Source organism: Cyprinus carpio, chromosome A19 (assembly GCF_018340385.1).
Source record: "Cyprinus carpio isolate SPL01 chromosome A19, ASM1834038v1, whole genome shotgun sequence".
NCBI lineage: Eukaryota > Metazoa > Chordata > Actinopteri > Cypriniformes > Cyprinidae > Cyprinus > Cyprinus carpio.
In genome coordinates, this window is record NC_056590.1 from 6,354,820 (window position 1) to 6,373,794 (window position 18,975).

General features: G+C 34.1%; 2 protein-coding genes across 2 annotated transcripts; both read left to right on the forward strand.

Moving 5' to 3' along the window:
* The first annotated feature begins 1,098 nt into the window (after positions 1-1,098).
* Positions 1,099-4,494, forward strand: LOC122148715 (major histocompatibility complex class I-related gene protein-like). Its single transcript, XM_042775906.1, has 4 exons — positions 1,099-1,695; positions 1,798-2,064; positions 4,086-4,390; positions 4,480-4,494. The coding sequence occupies exons 1-4, from the start codon at positions 1,362-1,364 to the stop codon at positions 4,492-4,494; spliced, it is 921 nt and encodes a 306-aa protein (XP_042631840.1). The 5' UTR covers positions 1,099-1,361.
* Positions 4,495-8,504: 4,010 nt separating this feature from the next.
* On the forward strand, positions 8,505-16,198 carry LOC122148716 (beta-2-microglobulin-like). Its single transcript, XM_042775907.1, has 4 exons — positions 8,505-8,607; positions 9,051-9,329; positions 15,689-15,826; positions 16,089-16,198. The coding sequence occupies exons 1-4, from the start codon at positions 8,505-8,507 to the stop codon at positions 16,094-16,096; spliced, it is 528 nt and encodes a 175-aa protein (XP_042631841.1). The 3' UTR covers positions 16,097-16,198.
* The last annotated feature ends 2,777 nt before the right edge of the window (positions 16,199-18,975 follow it).

The following is an 18,975-nucleotide window of genomic DNA, read 5'->3' on the forward strand; positions in this document are numbered from 1 at the left end:
AAACTCACTATAAATAGTTTTACACACCAAAAAAAAAAAAATAGAAAACCATCCATTAATATGACGAGCTACAGCTCAAAATACATGTCAGATGGAAACATTGTGCATTATGATCGAGTCTGTAGATGAATTCACTATAAATAGTTAGACACTGCAGTTCAGTGCTGATAGTTTAATAGGAAATCAAACCATCCAGTCATCTCTTATCAACGAAGTGTTCTCTGCTGACAGCTGTGCACCTGCTCGAAAAAAAAAACACATGCGCGGGAAATGTTGCGGAACCGAACGCGCGGTGGAAGATGCGGCCGACCACACTGTGGCGCCCGCGCCGTCAACATCATGCCGTCAGAAACCTGATGGAAGAACAAGCACACATTTGTAATGGTTTTACTGCGTTTTAATGGAAACTTAAAATGTATAATATTTTGATGGACCCTCTATTTCCTCTGACAGTTGGGGAATTTGTTAGAACCTTGCCTTTTAATTGGATATTAAAAAAAAATGTGTTTGAATCTAGGTAAATCCTGATGAGAAGTATGTCCATAACAACACACTACAGTTTTAAAACCTGATATATTTTTAAAAGGTTAATAGCTGATGGTGTGTAATGTTTGTAATGCATTCCTCTGCTCGTAAATGTAAACAATTTGCTCTGGTTTACATAGCGCAGCACACTGTATGTTCTACTCCCGCATTTAATATCAGCAGAATCACACTGATAGACATACGTCATGGTAAAATGTGAATAACGCCGGTGGAGACTGACACGGAAGAGAAGAAATTGTTGAATAAAGTAGTTCACACAAAAGGCATTTCATAAAGTTATATCACACAATTCTGAGTTGATATCTTTCAGTTTTGAGACAAAAAGTCAGAATTATAAGTTAAAATCTCACAAGTCTGACTTTTTTCCTCAGAATTGTAAACTACAATTCTGAGAAAAAAGTCAAAATTGTGAGATAAAGATTCACAATTACCTTGTTTTGTTTTTTATTCAGTGGCGGATATGGGCCCCCCATAGCACCACCAAGAAATCCTAGAGCCACTGGGATTTCCAGAGTGACGTCAGAGGAAGAGGTTAATTAGTATAATCTGTAGCCGTGTCCTTCATGTAGACGTACAGAGCACTCGTCTACAATATTTAGGGTCAAAAATGGCCAATAGACTCCCATTTAAAACATTTTCTATAGGCATAAGAATGGTCTTAATCATTTTTTTGTTGCCTTATCCTTTTCTAAGCGACGCGAGGCAAGGTAAGAGCACGGTTCATTCATTTCCATACACGGCACTTCCTTCTGATCGACGTGACACAGCTACATTGAAACTGTTGAAAACATTTTAAGTTCAAGTTCATATTTAAGATGTTTTTAGCAAACATAATCTTGCCTCTCATTTTACATATTGTGTATCGTGTTTTTATTTTTTGTTTGTGTTTTCTATGTTCCACAGAAAAACAATTCCTGCGATACAAGATTACAGCATTTTTCAAAACAAGCACGCTTCCTGTGTTCAAAGCTGTCGCTGTCTGTGATGGCAGACAGATCGCTCACTACAGTAATGAAGAAAGAGTTTGGATAAGATCGAGTCTGACTGAAGATGACTGGATCAATGCTCCTGAAGAACCACCTGATTCTAGAGACTGGTTCCTCCATCAGATCAGGACTCTGTCAAACTGCACAGACTCTCAGTGTTCTGGTGAGTTTCTTGCTTTAGTCATCAATTATCAGATATGTTATGATATTTCTTGTATATTTTATGTAGTGTAAGTTTATCGTGAGTGTTGTTCTGTGATTGTAGAGCTCCATGTTCTTCAGAGAGTAATTGGTTGTGAACTGGAGAAATTTCCTGATGGATCAGTGAATCTGAGAGCATTTGATGAATATGGATTTGATGGAGAGGATTTTATGGCCTTTGATTCTGAAACTCTGCAGTGGATTGATAAACACCCCAAAGCTAAAGAAACCAAAATGAAATGGGATCAGCAAACAGAACGAATCCAATTCCTCAAGCAATACCTCAAGACCTGCACTGACTGGATCTCCACATTTAACAACACAAAAACGAGTATGTTTAAATCAGATCAGTTTTTGACACAATAACTCGAGGAAGTTGTTTCTAATTCTGTCTTGATGCAGAGGCGATTTATCATCATTCACTGACAAATAATTACTAATGCGTTGAAAACAGTGTGGGTATTACACAGTGACCATCAGGGGGGTCAGAGTACGTGGGGTGGGGTGTCCGGTGTAAATCAACACGATTTTAATTGTGTAATGTTTTATGCTCTAAATACAGCTGTCAAGCGATTATTTATATTATATTATATAATATATATGTATATATACATATATATATATTAATGTTATTTATAAATATATATATACATATATAATTAACTAGCCTACATGATGTGCCAATTAATTAACTGAATGAATCACATTTAAAGTCATTATTGTGAAAAATTAAAAATTAAAAGCACTGAATAGACATTACAAAACAATTGCTTTAGAAATGAATTTGAAATGATTTCAACTATAAGCACCAGTAGGTGGTAGCAAATGCCGTCTTAATGAGTTTGCCATTCATTCATTCAGTCAGTCAGTCAGTCATTCATTCATTCAGTCAGTCAATCAGTCATTCATTCATTCAGTCAGTCAGTCAGTCATTCATTCAGTCAGTCAGTCATTCATTCATTCATTCAGTCATTCAGTCAGTTCATTCATTCATTCATTCATCCATCAGTCAGTCAGTCATTCATTCATTCTTCAGTCCATCAGTCAGTCCATTCAGTCAGTCATTCATTCTCAGTTTCAATCATCCATCATTCATTCAGTCAGTCTCAGTCAGTCAGTCATTCATTCAGTCATTCTGTCATTCATTCTTCATTCATCCAGTCATTCATCAGTCATTCATTCATTCAGTCAGTCAGTCAGTCAGTCAGTCATTCATTCAGTCATTCTGTCATTCATTCAGTCAGTCATTCATTCATTCATTCATTCATTCAGTCAGTCAGTCATCTTCACTCATTCATTCAATCAGTCATTCATTCATTCATTCATTCGTCAGTCATCATCAGCCATTCATTCAATCATTCATTCATTCAAATATTCATTCAACCATTCAATCATTCAATCATTCAATCATTCATTCATTCATTCAGTCAGTCATCAATCATTTAGTCATTCATATTCATTCATTCATCATTCATTCAGTCAGTCGTCTCAGTCTTCAATCAATCCCTCAGTCAGTCATTCATTCAGTCATTCTGTCATTCATTCAGTCAGTCATTCATCCAATCATTCATTCATTCAGTCATTCATTCATTCATTCAGTCATTCATTCATTCATGCATTCAGTCAGTCATTCAATCATTCAGTCATTCATTCGTTTAACCGATTTGTTCATTCATTCATTCATTGACTATCCTTATGAATTGCTCACTGAATCATTGGCTCAGTTGATTCATTTAAAAACGTGGATTCATTCAGTAATGAAATACAGCTGTTTAAAATCAGTCAGAGCTACAGAAATGCTAAAGCAAAAAAAAAGCTACTTTTTTAACACTATGTCCACTGGGGGGATCAAAAAAGCTACTTTTTTAACACTATGTCTGACTAGCACTCTTCTGTGTGTGTGTGTGTGTGTGTGTGTGTGTGTGTGTGTGTGCGCATGTGTGTGGGTGTGTGCGTGTGTGTGTTGTTTGAAATCATCATGACACACTTTGTATAATGACATGGGTAGAGACACAGGTATTTACAAGTAAAGGGTCAATTATGAGGACATAACACCACTGTCCCCAAAACGCTTATAAACCATACAGTCCAATGAGTGGATTTTTGAGAAAGTAAAACTGCACAAAACCTGTAAGGGGTAGGGTTAGGTGTAAGGTTGTGTAGGGTGCTAGAATATAGAGTTTCTACAGTATAAAAACCATTACGCCTATGGGATGTCCCCACTTTTGAAAAAACACCCCTGTGTGTGTGTGTGTGTGTGTGTGTGTGTGTGTGTGTTTTCACAGCACAGAAGACACAGAGACAAAACCAAGGTCTTTATAAATATTTGTCACTTATTATTTTCTTTTCCAGCTCCACCTGATGTTCGTGTATTTGTGAAGAACGCTCCTGATCACAGTAAGCTGGTTCTGAGCTGTCTGGCCACTGGTTTCTACCCCAGAGATATTGAGATGTACATTAGGTGGGACAAATCTGTTCTTGTGAACCAAACATCTTCTGGAATCAGACCAAATGCTGATGGATCATTTCAGATGAGATCCAGTGTGGAGATTGATGCAAATCACAATGGGTTTTATGACTGTCTGGTCATTCACAGCAGTCTGACTCAGACACGAGCGGTTGTAACAGTGTGGACCATATATCAGCACAAATTAATGGTGAGTAATTATGATCAGAGTATCCATTATGCACTGATGCTTCTTCTGCAATTATAATGTGAAGATTACATACAAATCACTATCCGTAGGAGGACGAGTGTTGATGTTTTAAAGTAATTAAGGGGTCATGAAATGCATTTTAAAGTTCATAGTATGGGTTCTGGAGTTTAACTTATGAATTTTTTGCGTCAAAAAGTTCAAAATTTGTGACATTCCATCCTCAATTTCACTCTCTGTCACAAACGAATCAATGCAAGATATTTACAAAAACTAATGAGAGTCCTGTTGTGGAAACAAAACCATTTCTGTTCGTGTCGCTCCGGTATTATTATAGTTTTAATTTTTTGATCAATATCTTGCTGTTTCAGACAAAATGGTGGTGTGAAACTTGAACATTTTTATTGTAGAGTAACCTCTCATATGTGTAAAAATCAAGGACATTTGATTCTACATCTCATGAGCCCTTTAAATAATGTATAGTCTAATTGTCACAAACAATTAAGGTTAAACTCTGTTCAACAAGCATTTATGATGCACTTTTTTTTTTCTTCAGCAGAATCTCTGTGGTCTCTTATAACAGGAATAATAGCAGCTGTAGTTATATTTCTCTGTTTGATTGTTTGCTGCATCTACCAAAAGAAAAAGTAAAATGGTAAGTTATAAATATTCAACACGATTATTGCTGCTTTAAATCTCTTGATCTACCAAAAGAAAAAGTAAAATGGTAAAAATGTATGAACAGTTTGACAGTATATGATGGCATAACTATGTATCTAAACCTGGTGAAAGTAATTTTTTTTAATGATTTTATGATCATTATTTGAGTTTCATTTAATGACACAGACTACAAGACTATCCATCATATTTATCAAACAAATGTGACGTGCGGCATCATTGCAGCTTGACATCAACATACAAGAGCATGGTATTTATGTACTCAAGATTAAGTTTTTATATTCTTGTAATCTTTCCTAACTCTGATGATGAAGTTGGAGTGATTGTTCAGATCCACAGTCCAGTGAGTGAGAGTTACCTGAAACATTTAAAAGCATCCGTGGTCCAATCAAAAGTGCTCGTAGACACATTTTATTCACTGTTATTAGCAGTTGCACACGGAACCTAAAAGATCAATGTCACAGTGTTACACTCTTCAGTGCAATACATCATCTACAGTACTGTAGTGTTATTATTGTGGAAAACTACATAGTGATGTACATACTGTATAAGATCCTGTAACTTGAATAATCATGATCATGGTGCTAGCAATAATGGTGCTTTAGTTCAAAAAATCCCAGCTTTAGTTCAAATAATCCCAGCTTTCAGGGATCAAATATATAAGTGTTTGACACATACAAAGTGTACCTGTTTGTAGAATGTGTTGTGTTTTGTGTGCAATATCATAAATAAATGTATGAAGTGTGAGTGTTTGTTTATGTACTGGACATGATGCGACATGATATGAATATTTTCACTGATATCAGACATTTAATTCAGCTCATGTGAATGCGACATGTGAAAAATTAAAATTAAAACTTTTCTCATCTAATTGTCTTTGAATGAAGAGAAGTAGAGCCGAACCACAGATTGTAGGCTTTACTTTTAAAATAAGGTAATGTATCTTTTAAACTTGTTCTGGAAAGCAAAACAAAAATACTGACAAAATCATTTTAATGTTCAATATCAAGAGCACATGTGACGTTTTTGTATCATTATAAGCTAAAGGAAAATCCAAACCATGATAACGACTTTGATTATCAATTAATAAAAATTTGGTTAAACGTCTAATTCTTCAGCAAATAAAACACCAACATCCAGGTTCAGCGTCTAAAAGTAATATTAAGAAAATCACTGTTTTGCAAAGCATATCATTATCATAAGTTTGTTTAACACTTTATTAATCGTGTCATAAAATCATTCTTTATTGTGAATGTTGTGTGTTTTTATATACATACTGAATACGGTGCCTTGAATCAATGTGAAATTAAAGTGGACTCAATTTCTACTTTAATAATTCATATTTCTGTTATTGTGTGAATGATTCATCAATGCAAGTTAGTCTACGAAAAAAAATCTTGTTTTTCAATAGAGACACTTTAATTTTATTTAAAAACAACAACAACAAAAAAAAAAACAATACATACTAGTAGTGAGAGTATGATATGCGTGTGTTTTTAAGAGACACTGTTGACAATGAAATTAAATGAGGAAATGAACCTGTCAAGCAAGTATTTCCAGTCATTTAAACAAACAGGACACTCGTCTGAAATATAAAGGACAAAAGTGGTTCATATCTCTCGTTTAAATATGTTTTATGTAGATATAAGAATTGTTTTGCCTTTTTGTTTTTTCTTTTCCCCTGTTTTTTAAGCGATGCACAGCAAGGTAGCACAGTTTATTAGTTTCATAGTCGAACTTCTGATCGACAGATGCTTACAGACAAATGTAGACAATTCCATATGGAGCACCTAAGAAAAGAAAATAAGATGAGAGAGAAAACTGTATTTCAGTGTGTTCTTCCGAGAATTTTTGCAAACAATCCAAAAACATTGAAATTAATTTTTTCTTTATCTCACATTTTCACACGAGGTCCATGGGTTTTCAATCTTATATTTGCGCAGTTTAACCACGGTTGCATATTGTTGTGCCTATACTAAATTATTAAAAATTGTGTGTGTGTGTGTATATATATATATAAAGGAAAAAAGTAGGCTACTGGTAATTTTCCAGTACATTATCCAGTCTTTTACAAACATTAACGCAATGAAGTAGAATGAAAAGTACAGGTACAGGTTAAAAAAAAAATAAAAAAAAAATCTATGGGAAATTCCCTTATATTAAAAAAATACATTGTGACATTTGTTAATTAATTAATTAATTAATTAATTTATTAATTTATTTTATTTATTTGTTATTATTTATTTAATTAATTATTATTAATTTTTTTTTATTTTTTTTATATTTTTTTTGTAGTGTACTTTGACAGGTAGGAATTTCAAAAACAAATCTCCTCCATCTAGCGCATGTTTATCTAAAATATAATTTAAGTTTGTGTGGACTGGCCCCAACTCTGATTAGTCCTGTTCACTGATAGTCCTAACTAGACAAATTTTTTTTTTTTTTTTTTTTTTGTCTGATTTAAAACATGTGAAAAGCAGACCAAGGACCTATCTTGTCTTGTTGGTTAAATTTAGGAAAACACTTATATTAAAAATAATAAAATAATATTTCACTGATTTGTTATTATTATAATTGACACTATCATAATTGGAACCTGTTTATCTTTTTTGCACAAAATGTATTTGTTAAATAATCATGTAATTAATCAATTTAGAATTTAATTAATTTTTTTTTTTTTTTTTTTTTTTTTGTAGATTTAATTTTTTCATCATTCAATTTTTCAGTGTGGCTATTTGTAGCCCTAGTAATCATACATGGTCTGCCAGTATATATAGCCGCTCAAACGTAATGAGCAATCCAGTCATTCATTCATATAGATCAGTGCTAGCAGGACAAAAAGTGTCTCTTGTCATTTCTGTCTTTCTCAGAGAAGCACTACCTCCGCTACATGTTTACAGTCATGATAAAAGCAGAAACGCTGCCAGTGTTCAGTGCTGTGGGTGAGTCTGATCACATACAGATCTCTCACTACAGCATCGAAGAAACAAGTCTGGATGAGAGAGAATCTGACTGAAGATGACTGGTACCAAGCTCCTGAAGGACCGCCTGGAACTAGAGACTGGTATCTAGATCTGATCAAGATTCTGTCCAACTGCACTGAGTCTTCAGGTGAGTTTAATGCTCTCTCTTCTTCATTATCAGACATGTTATGAAACTTCACTGGACAAGTTGTCATAAGTTGAATGAAAAAAAAAATGAGTAGCCACAGTGTGTCCTACACTCACATCAGTACAAATATGCACAGATTTTAGTTTCTCATCATTATTGTTCTGTGATTGTAGAGCTTTATGTTCTTCAGAGACTGATTGGCTGTGAGCTGGAGAAGCTTCCTGATGGAACAGTGAATCTGACGCCGGTTGATGAATATGGATTTGGAGGAGAGGATTGTGTTTGCCTTTAATTCTGACACCTTACAGTGTTTCCGATAAAAGTCCAAATGTCAAGAAACCGAAATCAAGCGGGACCATCAAGTAAAACTTCAAGCATTCCTCAAGAACTGACTGGACTGGATCTCAAACGTTTCAATAACACGAAAAAGAGTAAGTTCGGATCAGATTCATTTAATGAGCTCCTGTCTTTGTGTGTGTTTGTGTACTTCAGGAAGCTGTTTCTGATTTGATACAGAGGTGATTTATTATTATTAAATGATAGGTCAGTAGTAATGAAGAGTTACAAATATAAAACTGTTGAGGACAGCGTTATTCTCATTTGAACATGGTTTTTAATTTCATTTTCTGGGTTTGGGTTTTTCAACTGCACCCCTTCAACATTGTTTAAAAAAACTTAATTGTTTAAATTATAAAAATATATGGAAGTTATTAGATGTGTGTGCAGTGAAGTAAGTACCAGTAGAAGACAAGACTGTCACAGTGGATCACATGCAGCTTAGTTTTTTGATGAATAATCACAAGAATATTTTTTTCACACATTGAGAAAGAATTCTTGATAGCTGTTTTAATTTCATTATTATTTTCTGCTCCAGATTCACCAGATGTTCGTGTGTTTGCGAGGAGAGCTCCCGATGATCACAGTAAGCTGGTTCTGATCTGTCTGGTCACTGGTTTCTACCCCAGAGATATTGAAATGAACATCAGACTGAACAGAATTAACATTGAGAGCCAGATATCATCTGGAATCAGACCAAATGCTGATGAAACCTTTCAGCTCAGATCCAGTGTGAAGATCAACAGAAACCACAGAGGATCTTATGATTGTCATGTGATTCACAGCAGCCTGACAGAACCAGTGTCAGTAGAATGGGGTAAATATCAGTGAAGATCAACAGAAACCACAGAGGATCTTATGATTGTCATGTGTTTTATATTCATTCTAAATTAGGTATTGTGTATAAATTAATATCATATTCACACATTTGTTCATTTTGGTTAATGTTATATTATAAATATGCTTTTGTTCTGGTTATTCCCAATGATGCTCTATCTGTTTATTGTAATAATATAAAAAAAAAGAATTAGTAGCCTTATATGTAGAAATTTAATTAAAGGGATACGTTCCAAGCCCGTAAAAGCTCAGTTCGTCTTCGGAACACAATTGAAGATATTTTGGATGAAAACCAGCAGGCTTGAGACTGTCCCATAGACTGCCAAATAAATAACAGTGTCAAGGTCCAGGAAAGGTATGAAAGTCATCATCAGAATACTCCATCTGTCATCAGACGTGCAATCTGGTATGTATAAAGCGACGGGAACACTTTTTTGTAAGCGAAAAAAAAAAAAAAAAATAACAACTTTATTCAATAATTCCATTGTCAACAGTCTCCTCTGTGTCTCTTCATATCACCGTGTGCTCTTCTGTATCATCCGTGCCACAAGGATGCGCTGTTTCTTCTACGTGTATTTAGCTTTGATTTGAAAGAAAACAGCGCATCCTTGTGGCGCGGATGATCATATAACCCAGATTGCACGTCTGATGGCAGATGGAGTATTCTGATGATGACTTTCATACCTTTTCTGGACCTTGACACTGTTATTTACTTGGCAGTCTATGGGACAGTCTCAAACCTCCAGGTTTTCATCCAAAATATCTTAAATTGTGTTCTGAAGACGAATGAAGCTTTTACGGGTTTGGAATGACGTGGGGGTAAGTGATTAATGACAACATTTTCATTTTGGGGTGGAGTAACCCTTTAATTGCAAAAATGTGTGTGTTACAGATACATTCAAAAGCTTCAGTGAATAGACTACCATAAAATATATTTCACTTTCACAGCTAATCCTGAACTTATGAATCTTCACTGATTCGTACAGACTCCCCTCTTTGTTCTAAGTCATACATCTAAGTATATTCTTCTTAATAATTATATTGATTTATATCAAACATTTAATTACACACCACTGGATGATGTTAAGTTTCAAATAAAATGCTATGTTTTTACAACACTCATTTACAAGCTAATAATGCGAGAAACAGAAATAGAGTAATGTTGTTTGCCTCAAGCGATTGCAGTTAAAGTTTCTATATACTGATTTTTTTTTTTTTTTATTGTTTTAATGCGAGTTGGTTCTGCAGATGGCAGATGTTCTGGCTGTGAAACAGGATCTCCGTGGTCTGTTACAGTAGGAATAATAATATCAGCTCTAGTTCTAGTTGTAATCTTTTCTGTGATTCGTCGCTGCATCAACAAAAGGAAAAAGCATCATGGTGAGAATAAAACATTCGACGTGATCATTGTTGCTTTAAATCTCTTCTACAAATTTCTGTTTTGAAATATATGAGCTAAAAATGACATACAGTATGTGGTGGTAGAGATTTTGATGAATAGATTTTTCAATATTTGGGATTTCATCTGATGATATTAAGATGATCAGATATGTTTATCAAACAAATGTGAAGTGTGACATCAGTGCAGCTTAAACGTACTGTATGTCCTCAAGAGGAAGTTTTTTTCTTCTGTGTGATCTGCTGTATCTTTCCCACGGGTCTGATGAGAAGTTATCGTTATTATGGTGGAACGACTGAACAGCTTCAGGGTCCCCAAAGTGTCTGATCAAGAGCTCAATACTGACTGAGATGAGAACAGGTTCACACTGACTAAATAGAAAGGGCACTCTTTTCTAATTTTACAACTGTCTTCCTGAAAAATTTATTCTTGTATTCCCAGCATTTTCTAATCTGTGTCAGCTCTACTTTATTAAGAATAAAATGTTATTAAGAAGTTATTGATAAGAGGTAACATAAAATTGCAAAACAAAAGCAGTTATTTATCTCATTACATGAATAGTAAATCACATATAATTAGGATAAGTCAAATTAAGAACTCTTATTGCTATAAGATGTAATAGTTTTTCTAAGCTCAAATATTATTTATGGCCCTTACACCTTTACATCCCCAGCTAACAGCGAACGTTCTTTGAATGTTCTGGCAAGGTTCTCTTACAAACATTTCTTCCAGTAACATTAATAGAATGTTCAAAAAAGTAACATTCCAATAAAGTTTACAAAGTGATACAATGTAATGTTCCCTTGATGTTTTGCATAACCAAAAGAAAAATAAAGGTTTTTAAAACATTACCAAACAAAGTGAACTATTTGAACATTCAGAAAAGTGTTTGTTTTCAGATTTCATTTTGTACCTTCGCTGTTTTGTACCTTTCACTTCAGCTTGAATCAGAATACTGAATCACAACAGACGCTGTTTATTATGTTAATGTATGCTCCTATAAAATGACCACTAGGTACTTCAAACTTTTCACATTTGACGGATTCCTCAAGGTTATATTTGTATCACATGCAGTATAATTCTCTGTTGTTGTTTCAGGGAGGAGGACTGTGAAACTGTGTAAGATATATTTATGGAATTATGTTTTGTTGGAATTTGAATTTATGTTTTTGTTTAAATATCAAATTTATTTACACTGTGAATGTGCCTCAGATGCTGTACTGTATATCTGTCTGTAAAGGTGTGAACAAAATAGCACAATGTTCCTTGCCGTAAGCAAATAATATTATATGGGAAATTAATTATAGACCATTAAGTTGCTGTAAAGCTCTTACTGTGGAGGGTTCAATGAGATTAAATGGTTCATTTTGTTTTATTTTTTAAATAGATAAAAATGTTTTAGATGTTGTCATTGAGGATTTGAGGTTTAGTTATACGGCTGAAAAACAAAAGTGTAATTTCATCAGCAGCCAGTGAGGGGCAGCAGTGCGCTCAAAAACACCTGGAAGAGACGATAGAAACCTTCAACTTCACTGCTGATCTGTTCAGCGCGAGGTCTGACATGAAAAGGACTGAAATAGTTGATGCGCTCTCGTTCAACACGTTTTCTGAATAGACAGCAATGTTTTGGCTCATTTCAATTATCTCTTTTTTGTTTGCATTTCTCATCAAAGCAATGCGAAACCAGGTAAGCACAGAGTTTTCTGGTCAAATGTGTGACTTATACAGTGTTAATAATCTAATAGTTGGAATAAAATAAAAGATTTGACTGAACTGCATCAGTAAGCTCTCTTAAATGTGAACCCGAGCTAAACAGAGCTCTTCTGCTTGCATAGCAAACTCAATAACAGAATAAAATAATCATTAATACAATAGATCACAATAATCGTAATTAAAAAATCAATTTCAAGGTGGATAAAATTTATACAAATTAATCTATGTTTTATATATATATATATATATATATATATATATTATATATAATATATATATTATATATATATATATATCAGTATTTATATGTTGATCCTTATTTATTTCAAATACAGTTCATGAATGTTATGTGCATATAAAAAACGTTCATGTTCCCGTCGCGTTTTCGATGTTGCTTTGTTAGTTTCCGGTGTGTGGTTTGTTTCAAATCGTTTTCTGTTTTGACAGAATTAGTCTACTAGAATGAACTTTCTTGACAGGGTTTATGCTCAACGAACACTCAATTCCATGTAGTTCTAATAAAAAACACGGTCAGTGAGTGTGTGTCAGTGTGTGAATATTCTCAATCAGAGTCAGGATGGTGACAAATCATTGTTCTGAACCCTAGAGTGCAGGCTCAGAGACTGCATATGGCGCATCTAACCCACACTTCCTTTGCTTCTGAGCTGCCAAATGCCTTTATACAGACAACAGGAAAGATCTCATTGTCATTTTTTCACAACTCATCTGACTGACATCCTCTTTTAAAACCTCATCAGCTCTTTATTTAAAATACTGACAATTTCACCTCTATCTGTCTGTCTTTTATCTGCAAAGGTTTAAGTACTAAACAAAATATAGTTTTGGTAAAAATAAAATAAAAAAAAGATCATTCTTACCTATATAAAGATCTTTTTTTTTTTTCTTTTTTTTTTTCTTTTTTTTTTATTAAGTCTGCACTTACCTATTTACAGCCTGGGAGGAAGTGGGGAAATAATAACTGATCATAGGACTCCTATCTTACCCTGATTGGTGGAATTGGTGTTGTTACATCTACCTGGTCTCCCCTAAATTTGGTTGTTGTACACTATGGTACACTCTCAGAACAAAAACTGTCACAAAGCCACTCTTTCAAAAGGTACCAAACTGCACTATTTCAGTACAAAATGTACAATTATAGGTATTAATATGCACCTTTAGGGGTAAATAAGAAACAAAGATATACCTTTTGAAAAGATACCGCCCCAGTGACAGCATTTATAACTTTTTTCTGAGACTGTAGCTATAGTTTGTGTTCTGTAGCTATAGTCTAAGCCTCTAGTGTGGATTTTACGTTGCAGTTTAAAGGGATATTTCACCCAAAAATGACATTTCTATCATTAAGTACTCAAAAAAACCTTCGTTCATCTTTGCAACACAAATTAACTAAGCATCACAGGCATGTGTTGTGGCACTCTCCTGAACACACATCGAAGACTGACCCGGAAGAGTCATTACAGTTCTGGGCCTGGGAAAGTTTCAGTTGCATTGCTTTCAATGCATGCTCAGAAAGCTCTCGGATTTCATCAAAAAGTAATTAATTACAGAATTTTCATTTTTGGATGAACTATCCCTTTAAGTAAGACCTTACGAATGGCTGGTACGAACCCTACGTTGTTTTTAAAGGAGAAAAGTTTTAACTGCTTCTTTTCATTGTGGTTCGTGCTTTTCAGAGAAACACTCCCTCCACTACAAGTATACAGTCCTGACCAAAGCAGGTCCATTCCCAGTGTTCAGTGCTGTGGGTGAGTCTGATCACATACAGATCGCTCGCTACCGATCTGAAGAGCGAGTCTGGATGAGAAAGAATCTGACTGTAGACGCCTGGAACAAAGCTCCTGGAGCACCGGCTGAAACTAATGATGGGTATCTAGATCTGATCAGGATTCTGTCAAACTGCACTGAGTGTTCTGGTGAGTTTAGTGCTTTTATCAACATCTAATCAGCATTTGACCTCAGGAATGAAAATGAAGGTTTAATTTCATCAAGTATAGCCACTTTGAGCATCTTTACTCAAAATGCACCCATGCACTCTCAAGGGTACACAAGTATAATTATTTACTTATATTGATTGTAGAGTTGCATGTACTCCAGAGAATAAGCTGGCTGTGAGCTGGAGAAACTCCCTGATGGAGCAGTGACGAGTCTGAAAGTATTTGATGAGTATTTGCATACGATGGAAAGGACTTTATTAGCTGGTAAGTATGACTTTTTCCCGTGGATGGATAAAGTCATAGAAACCAAAATGAATCATCAAACTGGACAAAACCCATTTCTCAAGAATTTCCTCATAAACTGCACTAAGTGGATCTCCACGTTTAACAACACATATAAGAGTAAGTTCTGATCGCATCACTTTAATTAATTAGCTCGTGTGTGTGTTTGTGTTTTTGACTAATTTTGTCGTGGTACAGAGGTTGTTTATCATCATTACATCACCACTGAGTCGACACTTGAAAAAGCAGCAATGTTTACATTTTCAAACCTGTATGAATTTCACTCTAAAAAAAAAAATCCATCTTAACTTAAAAACTTCAGGGCATTTGCTGCCTTACATTTTTAATTTTAAACGAATTGTCTGTCAAATTTCTCAGCTCATTTTTAAAATGTATCTACTTTAATCTCATATGCCTTACACATGAAGTTGAAATTGGTTAGATTATTTTGATACAGTAAACTAATGAAAAAACATTGGACTTACTAATCATATCTTTTACAGTGTTCTTTTTTTTAAGGAAACGAAGAAGAATATTTTTGACAGCACAGCAAGCAATTTCAGAAAATGCAATGTTTGTTTGTTAATTGCATTATTATTATTTTCTGCTCCAGATTCACCAGATGTTCATGTGTTTGCGAGGAAAGCTCCTGAAGATCACAGTCAGCTGGTTCTGATCTGTCTGGTCACTGGTTTCTAACCCCAGAGATATTGAGATGAACATCAGATTGGACAGAACTGCACTTGGGAACCAAATATTTTCTGAAATCAGACCCAATGCTGATGGATCCTTTCAGCTCAGATCCAGTGTGAAGATCGACAGAAACCATAAAGGATCTTTTGACTGTTTTGTCAATCACAGCAGCCTGACAAAACCATTTCAGTAGAATGGGTAAATATCAACAGGAGAACAGGAAAATTCTGAAACGTCACAAACAATTACATTTAAAGTGCCTTAATGCATTTATTATATATTTGTATTTTCATTCTGCAGATGGAAAATGTCTTAACTGTGATCCAGATTCTCAGCAGGCTGTTACAGCAGGAGTAGCAGCAGCAGCAGCAGCAGCGGTAGTTCTAGTTGTTCTCATTGTGATTGGTTACTGCATCTGCAAAAAGAAATCATCAGATGGTGAGTTATAAATATTCAGCATGATCATTGTTGCATTAAACCTTGTTTTAAAGGGATGTATGAAAAACGTATGGACAGATTAACAGTATGAAAAATAAAACAAAAACAGAGATGTTGATGATGATTTTATTTGATGGACATTAGATTATAACAAATGAATGAGAAGTGTGACATCGGTGCAGCCTGACATAAACATTCATGAGAACATGATATCTGTATGTGTTAGAGATGAAGTTTTGATAATATGTTGTATCTTTTCTAGGTCTGTGAAGTTACCAGTGGGATATATAAGATGAGAAGTTATGATTTGCATTTATATTTAATCATTTAGCAGACGCTTTTATCCAATGCAACTTACAAATGAGGACCATAGAAAGCAATCAAACAACAAAAGAGCAATAATGTGTAAGTGCTGTGACAAGTCCTCAGTCAGTCTAACGCAGAAAAAGAAAACAAGTAGATAGAATAGAAAAAGAATAGGGAACACTAGTGTTAGAGGGATAATTTGTATTATTATTATTATTATATATATAGAGGAGAGCATTATTAAGATGTTGACGCATTATAATCATCCTCCACACATATGTGTCTCCACATCACGTTCACTTATCTGTCTTTGTGCAAAGAGAGCAGGAAAACTCAAATCAAATTCAGTCCACGCTGCAGGTGCATTAATGTCATGTGTTTTCATCAAGGGCTCAGGAGTGATGAACTGGGATGTGAACAGGTTTATGAGCACTCATTAGAAATTAAATATATATTTTTTTAAATTTTGGTGCATTCTGAAGAGAAATAGTATTCCTAAATCCCATTTTGCAAGAAAAAAAAGTTTGTTTTTGTCTGTAATCAGAATATTGCATGACAGACTTCACTTATTATCTTTCTTTTTGCTCAGTTGGAATCTGACCCTTTTTTTCCACATTTAAGAGTTGCTTGAAACGTTTACATTTATGCATTTAGCAGACACTTTAAGTGACTTACAGTGCATTCAGGCTATACAATTTTTTATTTTTTTTTATCAGTATGTGTGTTCCCTGGAAATTGAACCCACAACCTTTTGCACTGGTAATGCAATGCTCTACCGCTGAGCCACAGGAACACAACATTTCAACATTTCAGAGGATGAAGAATAGCATTAAATGCGTAACATGAAAAGTAGTTCTCTATTCTCTGGCAAACAGACATGGTCAGTTATGAAACAGTGTATAATAGCTTATAGTATAAATAAACTGATTACTATACAACTGCATTCATTAAGCTGCTTTTTCAAAGCAAATGATGAAGAAATTCACACTCAGCTGTTACTGTCACTGAGCTGTATGCATATTGTTGTAGTCTGTCTTGTGTTGTGTGTTGATTTCTTAAAGGTGAATTGTGTGATTTCTGCAGCACTGGGAAACAATAATGACTTTCAAACTTTTTTTTTCCTGAAGTCTCATCTTTTCTGTCATTGGTTGGACAAATACATGTAGTCCCGCCCCCAAACTCATGCCATTGGTTGAGTCAGACGTTTGACTCAAACAGATCAATGTCACAAAGTCAAACTACCAATGACTTCTAGTGTACTTCATATTACCAATGCAAATTATCACTTATCTTAAGCTATTTTTTTTTTCTTTGCTACTTGAGTGATATGTGCATTTTCTGATAAATCACTTTCTCATGACATAATTGCATCTCATTGCTCAGGAAAACTGTTTTACAGCTTATAATAATTTGCTCATATACAGTATTTGTTTTATAATAATAATAATAAATAAGCACACACAAAGATGCCAAGGTGCAAAGTACTGAAGAATTATATTAAAAACAACTTTTATATATGGATTTTTAATATATAAGGATCAGATTTACAGCATTATTGATTTTTTATTATTTTCAGATAGGTGAGATATTGAAGAGGGAATTATTATTCTGACATTTTATACTTCAATTACACAAAATCAGTTCCCTTTTATTGTATATTTTGATGTCCAGTCTCTGTATACATGTAATCCACATTGGTAAAGCATTGAATCTATGATTTGTTTCTAATCAAAGCTTGATTTTGGGTCAGTCTTAAATGACAGTATCTACTGTACAGTTTGAACAATGTGTTGTGTTCAGTGTGCAATATCAGAAATAAATGTCTTGAGCGTGAGTGTGTTTATATGTACTGGAGATGGAATATGATATGCATGTTAGAAAGGTCTTCACCGATTTCCAACTCATATGAATGCTCTGAAAACATCTATGAACAACAACAACAACAACAACAAAAAACATGTCAGATAATAACTGAAATCATCATCACATAGCAGCTTTAAAATACAAAGTAAGTTTGCATTTTGTGTTGTTACTTATGATATTAAATGAATAACGTGTCATTAATATAATATAATATCATTAATATAATATAATATAATATAATATAATATAATATAATATAATATAATATAATATAATATAATAACGTTCCACATAACGTGTCATAGGAATGAAGACAAAGGTGTAATTTCATTAAGCAACCAATGAGGGGCAGCATATATTTACTCATAGGAATGAAGACAAAGGTGTAATTTAATTAAGCAACCAATGAGGGGCAGCATATATTTAATATTTAAGTTTTACTGACCCCAAACTTTCGAACGGTAGTGTACGTCTTATCTTTAATTACATTTCCTTACTCTTATTTGTTTTGAGATGTTTTTAGGTAACAGCCAAACATTTCACACCTAATAGTTCCAGTAAGGAAATTATATAGCCTATGGTTTGTTAACTACTTCTTTTTGAAACAGAGAACACAGTCTTATTGTATTTGCTTGTAGAAAAACTCATTTTACCACAGAAAGTGAGAGCTGAGTGGAATATATAAGGTAGCCTAGACGTCTGACACTCTGAAGCTGTTTATTCAACTGGTGTGATGTGCATTGCTCATTTGATTCCTTTAGGTTTGGATTTCATTCGATGAACTTTGGAAGTATCTATAATTTTTCAGCACACCAAAATATACAAGTGCGGGGATCTTTTTTTAAGTCAAAGCATGTATAATCATTATATACAATTAAGTCACACACTGCCTCTTACTGGAGAGTTTAATGCTGTTATTAATGATACCTAACACCTGCTGTTCTCAACAATTTGTGTTATTTTTTTTAGTGAATATAAAT

What these genes read in the sequence shown, in the direction of transcription:
- LOC122148715 (XM_042775906.1), top strand. Translation starts at nt 1,362, where the DNA reads ATGTTTTTAGCAAACATAATCTTGCCTCTCATTTTACATATTGTGTAT. An exon ending in CACAGACTCTCAGTGTTCTG is followed by an intron (nt 1,696 to 1,797) that starts GTGAGTTTCTTG and finishes CTGTGATTGTAG; the next exon opens with AGCTCCATGTTCTTCAGAGA. An exon ending in ATTTAACAACACAAAAACGA is followed by an intron (nt 2,065 to 4,085) that starts GTATGTTTAAAT and finishes TTTCTTTTCCAG; the next exon opens with CTCCACCTGATGTTCGTGTA.
- LOC122148716 (XM_042775907.1), top strand. Translation starts at nt 8,505, where the DNA reads ATGTCAAGAAACCGAAATCAAGCGGGACCATCAAGTAAAACTTCAAGC. An exon ending in TTTCAATAACACGAAAAAGA is followed by an intron (nt 8,608 to 9,050) that starts GTAAGTTCGGAT and finishes TTTCTGCTCCAG; the next exon opens with ATTCACCAGATGTTCGTGTG. An exon ending in ACCAGTGTCAGTAGAATGGG is followed by an intron (nt 9,330 to 15,688) that starts GTAAATATCAGT and finishes TTCATTCTGCAG; the next exon opens with ATGGAAAATGTCTTAACTGT.